Raw genomic sequence first — 10,715 nt, 5'->3', positions numbered from 1 at the left:
CCCCCCCCTTCTTTTTGTTTTTGCTGGCCTCTACCTTATGATGTCTGGCAAACAGGTTCCATGAAATGAATCACATGAGGCCAGTAATCATTGAATTAAAAATAAATAAATAAATAAATAAGATCAATGTTACAATATGGCACATATGGCACATTGTCACAAGAATATTTCAGTCAGTCTGATTTTTAACTAGTCGTGTTGTCTGTTACATTAATCTATGTAATTTCAGTCTAATTCAAGCCTAGCATCTTGGCTAAATTCTAAATGTATCTTGATCCTACACAGAATATACACCCTGACACAGAAGAGCTGCTCTTTAAGTGTAAGAGGTGAAATTTAGCAACAGGTTAGTTAGTTTTCTGCAGGATTAGCTGGTCTCATCAGAGGTCCATGTACCAAATTGCAACATGTGGCCATTGAACAGTGTGGACTACCATTTACTGGGGCTCTCAAACTCAGGTCCACATCCATCTCACTAATCATCCTCACTGAGCTCTAAACTGAGTAAATAAAATGGGGGTTGGGGAGAAAACCAATGTTTCACCCACTAACTTAGCAATCAAGCTGCTTAACAAGTGACTGCTCTCAACTATCACTTCTGAATAGATAACTGCTGATTCTGGGAGAAAAAAAATTCATCTTGATGAGGCAATGGTGACATGATTTCTCTCCACTCTGTTCTAGATATATGCCAGCATATTCTTGTTCTAGATATATGCAAGCATAAATTTTTAGATTTGCTAAAAATCTCAAGATATTCCATTTATGCTAAGTTTGGTATTTTTAAGTAACACATGAACACTTCTTATACTACATCCATGATTAAGTACACATTTTAACAAAAACATATGCCATCTACTTTCCAAGTTCTCTTAAAAGCTGTATGTCCTCTTGCTTTCATTGAACTCTGTTCAGTGATATCTTTTTTGGAGCAGGAAGGCACTCCTATTGGCTTGCCTCTTTGAATGAACCCTCCTGATAGCTATGCCAGTAAAAAAAAAAAAACCACACCAGTAAATACTGGAAAGAGCCAAAAAGCTCAATTCTAGCCTTAGTGGAATGGAAGTTACAGAAAATTCATCTCTTCGGACAAAACAAAAGAAGTTAACAGCTCTTGCCAAAGATTTTGTCAAAAAGCTTTTATTTGGAGACTGCCATGTATCAGACCAAATTTTACTTTCATTAGAAAAATTTTACATGACTGAAGAGGACAAAACTTAATATGCTGAGTGTTTGAGAAGCAATGTTCATCTCCTAATTAATTTTCATTTATGACTTATATCTGTGCAAGTAAGATCAGAATCAGGCCTCATATATCTAACCTTGACATATTTTCAAGTTGTCCTTTAAACAACGATTAAAGGCCAGTTTTAGGTTATAGTCAATACTGGGTGGTAAAAGGCCAACAGTAGCTTCTGACATTTTGTGAGGCAGTGCTCCTCAGTCAATTATTTAAAAGTATTGGTTATTAAATGCCACACATGTAGGCGATCTATATTTTCTCTCTGCCATACTAGCCAGCCACCAACCAGAGTGTGAGCTCACGATGGCGTGCTAAAACATATTAAAGTTTCTTTGCAATGACCCCAATGTCTAATACCATATACCTTAAACTTGGCTAGCCCAGGCTTTTCTACATCCCTGTGCCTTCATCACACTTAAATTTACCTATAGCTGCCATAAAAAAAGATTTGTTGTAGGCAAAAGTGATAGTACCTCTCAAACAACAGAGCAACTGATTCAGTCTTAAAAGTTCAATCACAGTAAATCAGGGCTGAGCAAAAACCCTGATGAGGACAAACCCCTACCTTTTCAAACTTGAGTATTTACTTTGAAACCTGCTACATTATCAACACAATCCCCAGATGCTAAAGAAATCTCTTCCTCTAGTGTTTTACCTCATAGTGAGCATCCGATTATTAGTTTGGTGTTGGTAAATAAAGAAGTCTTGAAACTACCTCACACAATACGAACTGCCACCAGCTTTTGCATTATTCTAAGCAAGGAAAACAAATTTTCTTTGAAATGTTAAGAACAGGCTGGCAATGATCTTTTCTGAAGATTTCTTTTTATATGTACAACTGTTTACATCATCTGTCCAGGAGTGTTTTATTACTTTAAAAAGCGCTTACTTGCCAATGGGTTTTCCTGGGTCCTCTGTAGCTCTGTTTGGGACATACCCAGCCACTGCATATATTTTGGAAAGCAAAGTGTGATTCAGTAGGAGCAAGAGGTTCACATTTGGTGAACTCTGCAAGATCATTTATTTCAGAATAAATTAGTACTTGCCAAACAGCAATCTAATTGCTTAAAGAGGTAACTTCAGTCTCTAATGCTATGAGTGCATTGTTAGCTACTATACTTCACTGCCATCCAGGTAATTACTTCTGTTCACCCTGCTACACTGTTCACTGGATACCCTGACCTTGAAATATTTGTTCAGACTTCAAGCCCATAAGCTACTTAGACAAGCGGCACATGAACACCCTTAATTAAGGTTATATCTTTACTTACAACTACAAAGTACAAACTGGGAGTGAAGTGACTCACACATCTAACAAACAGCACATACCTCGCAATTACTCAGATATTCCTTTGAAGGCTGTTTTAGTGAGGGAGACCATGACAACAAAGCTAAGTCTTAAGAAATATTGAACTTCTACCTGGCTGCCCGCTAGAGATGCTAAAAACCTCCTCAGGTTAGCATCTCTTTCAACAGGAATACCTCTGTCAAGACATCCAAGACAGGGCTCTGACAAATGAACTCTGGAAAATCTAACATCAGGAAAGACATCTCCCAGATACACACCCATACCTCTTTCAGAGGTTTCTCTGCCCACCACAAAAATGGAAAAAAATAAGTCTCCACCTATGCTTCAGATCTTTGTTTCAAACCCACTTTATCAGCAGTGCAAGTCAATTTTCCTGCGCAGGAACACAAAGGTGAAGGCACAGAATCATACCTCATTCTTTCAGAGTTGCTCTTCGGCTTTTTCCCTCTAGCAGACACAGATAATTCATCTAGTCCTCATTTGACAGAACAGTTAATTTCAGCACAGACTGTGAATCTGAGCTAAACTACTATATTTTGGCTTAGTCACACATAGTTTGAAGGTACTATGATGGTTTTGTTCCAGTTAATGATCTCCAACGACTTACTCAGAAGTGCCAGCAAGAAGGGTAGAAAACCCAAACCCAAAAATTTCAGGAAGATAAAAAATCTAGAACAACAGCTGCATCTAGTTATCTGAGTTAAACCCTATGAAGAACTTCATTATAATAATACCTGTAAACAAAATACAACTGTATCACCCCCTCTAGAGATGGGAATATTACCTAACTTCAAGCTCATGATCTGTGGCCCGAAGGAACAGAAGAAAGTTCCCAAGGAGGTTTAGAGCCACCACAGAAAGCCATATATCAGATGTAAACACACAGGAAAAATTGTGTTTCAATCCTTCATTAACTCTGTATTTGATTTTTTTGTGCAATTTTGTCTTTTGTATTTAAAAACACTAACAAAGAAAAAAAAACAAACAACAACAAAAAACTACAAACAAGTGACCAAATCCTGCCCACGCTGATCAAACAGAAGACTCATTTTCATCAATGAACAGTTTGATTCTATAAAGAAAACACATTCTTGTTCTTTACCTGCCCCAGAAAAATTGAACCCTGAAAACACAAAGATTTATCATACAGTGAGTAAATGAAAGTAGGAAGCTTTTCTATGCAAAAAAAGTTGCATCATCCTCACATATCTGTATGTTTTTATTTCAGTGATGTTCAAAAGGGAAATGTGCATTTACCACAGTGATAAGCCACTAGTGATTTTGTCTACTTGTGCAGCAAATTCATGAAATGTAAGCAGCACTTTGACATACGGAATTTATCCTTCAAGTGAAGAGGTGACCCTGGGATAAAAAAAATTAAAAAGAGGTGAGCGGGCACTCTTTTTTCAAATGAAATATAGATTCAATGTGTCTACTAAGTCTAAGAGCGCAATATGTACAAGTTAAACAATGATTTCTGTTACAGTATATCCCATATGCGTAACAGGAAACATCCCTGTATGTCACATAGCAAAATTACTCAGGTGACTGCAAACACCAGGGGCTAGTCTCTCACCTGATGTAAACGGCACATGTCTTTGATGTTATAGGACCAGTGCAAATTTACACCAGCTGTGCATGTGGCCCTAGCTGTGCAAACCACATATGCGTGTAGTTTTATGGACTGAGCCTGATTAATGTTTTGTAAAACCCTGCATGCATCGAACTTCTTTAAATTGCTCTAGGAGCTGTTTTGCTAAAAGTCAAGGGTGCAGATCTTCTGCCATCACTATACTCCATTTTACCAACTGGAAACACAATACAGACAAAAATGTGTTCTCTGAAGTTTTAGTAGCAATATACAATAACGTATTCCTCAGCAGATAGCAATTTTAAACATAGTTTACACAACTTGTAATTTGAGTGAGAATTACCTAGGTACTATATGGATGCCGAAGTGATAATACTTTGTAGAAAGAGAGCACAGCTCCTTCAAAATGTCTAAATATACAAGTGCTGCAAAAAACAGTGGTATTCAAGCAAAAAGTGATTCAGAAGTTTGTCTTATCTGGTTGCTATAGCTGTTTTCAAAGAGAGATGAGTGCTTTACAGTTGGAAGAGCTGAAAACTTTGTTTCAGGTAGAAGGACAGTCTTCCAGAGCAGCTAAATAGTCTGCCATCTTAAACTCCTAACACATAGCCTTGACTACATTTTCTGTAACTTTAAAAGAAAAAATGAAGAAGTGCTAAATTTACCGTCTTCAGAAACACTACCCTTGCACGACAACAGAGTCCACAGTGTCACATTCCTGACTCTATCCACTAAGAAAGAGTAAGCCAAAATACATTTCTTGTGATACTGCCTACTTTTATACCACAGGAAAAATAATCCATTTCCACAGTTTCCCAAAACACTGTCTGGTATTTTCAGTTCATTTGTCAAAACAATGTGTTTGTTAAGACTCCTGATCTGTTCTTCCAGCCAGAAAGCACTGACAGCTTCAGTGGAATCCTGTGCAAATGCATGTTACACTTGCCTATGTTGTAGCACAGAACAACCTGTTTAGATACATTCCCCACTATTATTTCCACTGTATTTTCCTCAGAATATACTTTCAAGCACATATGCACAACTGTGTCACACCTGGCATTCTGTAAAAATCTGGTTCAGCACCTGAGGAATAACTGAAAAATTTTTTTTTTCCCTCTGAGTTTTTTCAGCTTTCCTTTTCTGTTAGGAAAGCATTAGAGTAGTTTGGTTCATCCCCTGCACCACCAGATTTGGTGTAGTACTACTGAAACCACTCTTGTACTCTACCAGCAGAGGGATCTTAAAAAGGAAAAATGAAAACTTCAAAGGAATGAAAGAATCAATCCAAGTTAACCCCAATTACTGTACCTAAGAAAAAAAGTCAAGCCCCCCACCCCTGCTTTCAAACTTGTACAGAGCAATGCCCTGTGAGCAGCTGAACACACTTAATTGCAGTTAACTCCATGAGCACAATGCACCTCTCAGAACGTGGCTGAAGTATTTTCAGTGCAGTCATCTCACCTCATTATGTATTTCTTCTACTTGCTTTATAATGGCAGTTTCCAGTGATTTCAAAGATAAAGTCACTGAATCTGGCTCAGTCTGCAAATTCTGGAGCGCCAGTTCACATTGTCCGAATATGTATTCCAATGTTCCTCTTGAACACTATAAAGATACATTAAAAAAATATATATAGCTACTTCAGAATACGTGTGTTTTCCAAATATACTGAACTATTAGCTTCTGAAATAAGCGATGCATTTCTTTAATTCATGATCTTTTAAACATAAGCAGAATGCCTCCTGGAGTGTCTATGCAGTTATTAATGTAAATTATGCAAAAGCCTAATCTATCAAACATATAGACAATCGCTACTGCATAGATTGAAAGGGGAAGGAAAATAATTCCTTTTCAATTTACTTTACAAATACAGCATACGAAACCACAGTCATATTTCCCATTGTTTCCTAGTCAGTTTTTGACAGTATTTCAGAATCAGTTGTATTTGCCCAGTTGTATGGGCTTCTAGTAACACTCAAATGGACCTTGATATGCAGTCTGAGAGCTGTTTGCTTACAGGGTATAAAGAATATGAACAAAACAATTTTGCACTTCAGCTCCTTTTGTTTTCATTAATTTTCCTCCAAAATTAAGAGGAAATTTGTGAAAATTCTTTTGAAACAAAAGAAAGAAGACATCTTTCAATTACTTTCAATTGTAAAAGCAATTTAACCTGTACCTTCAGTTAAATTTCCAGGAATAATCTTAAATAAGGACCCTCTGGTCTCATATGCCTTGTAAAAAACATTTCCATACTATGCAACTTGAAGTCACAACAGTTTAGAAAGACAAAGCATAATCACTTAATAGAGAAGCTTTTCATACTGTTAAAGTTAAGTGTGAATTTTCCTGAAAAAGTAACACAGAGAGAGGAGCAGTATGTCAGAACACAGAATGATTTGGTTTAAAATGTACAGTGTACTTTATGTCAAAGCCCAGTTCAAGCAGGCAGAATCTGTGTTTGTCTGGGAAAAAAAAGCCCTTTTTTATGTTACAACTTACACACACATTTATGTCTGTGTTTGGTGCTACTGCTTCATTTCCATTCTTTCACAAATTAGGAAAAATAATGGGGGAAAAAAGAAGTCTATGGATACTTGTATCTCTTGTTTCAATAGCAGTATATTTTGTCTTGCTGAAAGAAGAAAGTGGTACTTGTAATTTTTTAAAGTATCTTTTTTCAACACCGTCGTTTTATTTCTCTGTATATTTTTCCATTAGAACATTACATCAACAAAAATGCTGATAACACCATGGAAAAGAACAGAGAAGAGAGGTTTAGTTTAATAAAAAACTAAACCAAAAAGGTGTCTTAGCACTTGTGAATAGCAGGCTGAAGCCTTGTTGTCTCAGAATGACTCTGAGACAAATGACTCTATCACTTTTCAGCTTCTTTAATCATCAGATGCACAGAAAGATCCAATTTAAAGCATACTCATGACTACTCTTAAGTTGTTCTGTCCTCCTGAAAGACATTTTTGCCAGTGGACACTGCTGACATGTTTTGAGCATTTCTGTCTCATCAGGAATATTGCTTTTCAACTAGGATCAAGGTATGAACACAGCAAAAAAGTTTTAAAATATTTCAGGTGAAAATACAGTTGTTTCTACAACTTCCATCAGTAATCCACAAGGTGCAGTGTGCCACAGTTCTTAATTCATATCTTACGTGCCTAACTGCGAATTTGGTCAACCTACCCGTACAGAAACAAGTATACCTAAATCCAAAAATAAACATATAGCAGTCGTTCAAGAAAACAGTTTGAAACATAAGCACAGCTGTGAACAACAGTTCTGGGTAAGACAACATGATGCTACATATACGATACCAGAGTATTAGTTTTATGAATGACTGATACTTACATCTGCCACTCTGTGAGTTGAGCTGAATCGAGGTGAAAAACCAGCCAGAACACAGTGCTGATGTGTCATATTGAGATCATCTAGGGACAGAGTAGAAAACCATAAGTACAGGGGAAAATTGTACTTAATAAAATTTATTTTGGCTTTAATAAGAATTAAATGCACTACATTAAGCACTTAAAAGAAAAAAAGATAATTCAGTCAGACAGTACTATCTTAACAGAACTCTAATGGTTAGCAAAGCAAGATAACTATTCCCTGTCCTGATACAAAAACTCATATTATTTTTCTCCCAGTCTATATAGAAGTAGCATTTTCCTGTCTCTTACAGGAAAAGTTCAACCAATTAATTATTTCAAAGTTGAGGATCACTTTAAACAACAGATTACTCAGAAATCAGAGTGTCTTTCCTCAAAAAAATCATTAAACAATACTGATATTTCTTGGGGCCAGGGTCGGGGGGTGTGTGTGTGTGTGTGTGTGTGTGAATAAAAAAAATAAATTAAAAAAAAAGAAAAAGAAGCTAAGAAGAAAAAAGACAAAGATATATTATTTCATCTTTTTATCCAAAACTTCTCTAAAGTTCTCTTCAGATAAGTTTGTGACTTCTCTGGGAACTCACAAAGCACAATCTGCCCAAAGACTATCTCCAAGCATTGCATTTGTGACTTTTTGTGGCCTGCCAGAGGGCTGTCATGGACTTGAGTTCACAAAGTGGCTCCTTAAACCCTGTAGAGGGAACCTACTTGGTTGCCATCAGAGTTCTGTCAAATTACCATAACCAAAGGATGCTTGAATTCTGACAAATTAGATTCTTCTTCTGGAAGCGTCAAGACTAAACCTAGTAACCACACTCACAGTTACACTGAACCCCATTCATAAAGTGCTTTCAATTCAAACAGTTTTGGTGTCAAAATTATGCTGCCCTCTCAACCTTAACAAGACATTTAGGAAAATCTATCAACAATTTTTTTTAATCTTTTTTTCAATCAAGAAAGAGCACTCCTGGGTTATAGTTCTGTAAGTCAATAGAAAAACTAGGTGATCTTAAGTGGCACCCAGCAAAAAAAAAGTCATAGACAAAGTTAGAAGAGAACAGGAAAAGAGACCTACAAGATGCTAGTTAACTTAAGAGTCTGTATTTTCAACAATATCTATTCTTTCAGGGAATAGGAAGACAAGTGTTACGGAACAGTTTTGAATTCCCATTGAGAAACTTTAGATGAGAAGTTTATTTTCTATTTGCATCACATTTGCAGATAGGCGAAGTTGAAAGGCTTGAAAAAAAATGCTCCAACACAAAAAGAACATAGGAAAAAGTGACTTTCTACGTAAACATATGAGGGTTAAATTGCATAGAGACAAGTCTTACAAGGGCCACAGAACAGGATTATCTCTGGACATTGCAATATTTAAATATCATTACCACTTTCTAGAAGAACTGCAACACAAACCAAACCTGAACACTTCCACCAGCCCACTGAGTGTGCATTCACTGTGGTGTTTTATGTAGCAACACAGCACTAAAAGTATTACATTTTGATTTGCACTGTTATTCAAACCCTTGGCAAACCTTTCATTGTAGAGCTACCCCTTGAAATTGTTTCCAACTGTCTCTAATTCTTTATGAATCTTAGAAAGAAGCCTGTAATCTTAATTTAAGAGTTTATAATTCATCTAAAACTGTAATTGTACAAAAATGTTTTGAAGGATATCTGAAAAATATGTTCTAGGTCTTAAAAGATTATAGTAAAGATTTGCTTTTCTTTTTCTTCTGAAAAGTATATTAATTGAAAAGAAAAAGCACTCTTCATTAAATTGGCCATTGTTCATTTGGCAGTAAAAGGTTTTATTCAGATACAGGACACTACATCCAGATTGCTATTTTGGTGTCAGAGCCAACCCAAAACTGTTACCTTCCTTGGGCAGCCATGTCAAAACTACCATGGCACTCTTATGGTTTTAGGTAAAATATGATACATATGGAGTTAACATCAGTTTCATAGGGCTAAACACTGATCCATGAGGTTTCAAAACACAGCCTCTTCAGTATTATGCATAAAATACATGCATATAAAAGTAGGAACATATGTTTCAGTCCTGCTTTGGAATACTGCATGCAGGCATCTTATTTGTCCAGCAGTTCTCCTAGACTTGTGGTGAAGTAACAGCCAAAATTGTGCCTTTTCTGCCACAAAACTGTGGGCCCTTATCTTGCCACTAATTCAGGACAGCTATGGCAGTGACATCTCACGCCAATATCTATTACAAAACAAAATCCCACAGAACTTAGGTGAACTGTATATAATGCATACAAGAAGTGACTTTTTATTTTAAACCACTGTTAGCATCAACTTAGCAGGGTATTTAGTATAGTTTCAAGAACTGTCACATAATTGTTTCTTTTTACAACAGTCTTGCCTTCCATATGGATGCTTACGAGATGCTGACACCAATTAACTAACTGCTAGGTAAGAAAAGTTTTGAGAATTGGACTACAGTTTTCTGCTTACATGACTGTTCCTCTCCCAGAGTTTTCCCACATCCATGGAAAACGCTGTTACTTGCACAGGCTTTTTCTTACAAATTATCCAAATTTTAAATATTAACTCTATTAACTCTAAAATTAAATCAAAAAGCTACTTAAATCCAATACCTGCTAGAGTGCAATCCTGACCAAAGAGAATTTTCTCAATCAAAGCCAAATCACATGTATTTAAAGCTATTAATATTTACCTGTATTAACAGGATACCATTGTGCCACCAGTTACTGCACAAGTGTGGATGATTACTTGCACTTCAGGCAGAATAATGCCCAAATATTGGGACAGAATAAGTTTCCCCAGGATACTGACAACATTGTAAAGGGCTTGTCTGCATTTCAAAGGAACATAACTTGGTTGGAAACAGACACTTGGTGTTCTAGTGCTGGAAAAAAAGAACTTGACTTTTCTGTGTCAGATGCAGCACCTAAGAAACAAGGAGACTATTTCCTGCATGCATGTATATGGCAAAATCTATATTTCTTTTAAATGGATTGTTTAATTCTTTTAATTCTACTACTTTCTGTCTGCCACTTCCCAATGAATTACCTGCCACTTCACAGCCAAATCCCATTACAGGACTACTATAGCTGGGGCAAGATTTATTAAAAGAAATTAATCACATGTATGATTATGTACAGGTGGCCAAAGCCACCTTGGAAAACA

The 10,715-nt window shown here is 36.4% G+C and overlaps 1 protein-coding gene across 1 annotated transcript in view; it reads right to left on the bottom strand.

The window, feature by feature from the left end:
- The window catches only part of FTO (fat mass and obesity associated), a gene marked incomplete at its 5' end in the record, with an annotated part of 201,604 nt that overhangs the window by 171,610 nt on the left and 19,279 nt on the right, over positions 1-10,715 (bottom strand). Inside the window, 2 exons of the mRNA XM_010014633.1 lie at positions 5,605-5,748; positions 7,507-7,586. Of these exons, the coding sequence (XP_010012935.1) occupies positions 5,605-5,748; positions 7,507-7,586 (224 nt within the window). The remainder of the gene's footprint in view (positions 1-5,604; positions 5,749-7,506; positions 7,587-10,715) is intronic.

Source organism: Nestor notabilis, unplaced genomic scaffold, assembly GCF_000696875.1.
Source record: "Nestor notabilis isolate BGI_N333 unplaced genomic scaffold, ASM69687v1 scaffold4100, whole genome shotgun sequence".
In the NCBI taxonomy this organism is placed as follows: domain Eukaryota; kingdom Metazoa; phylum Chordata; class Aves; order Psittaciformes; family Psittacidae; genus Nestor; species Nestor notabilis.
The sequence above is the reverse complement of the archived record's forward strand: the minus strand, read 5'-3'. Positions and strand labels throughout refer to the sequence as shown.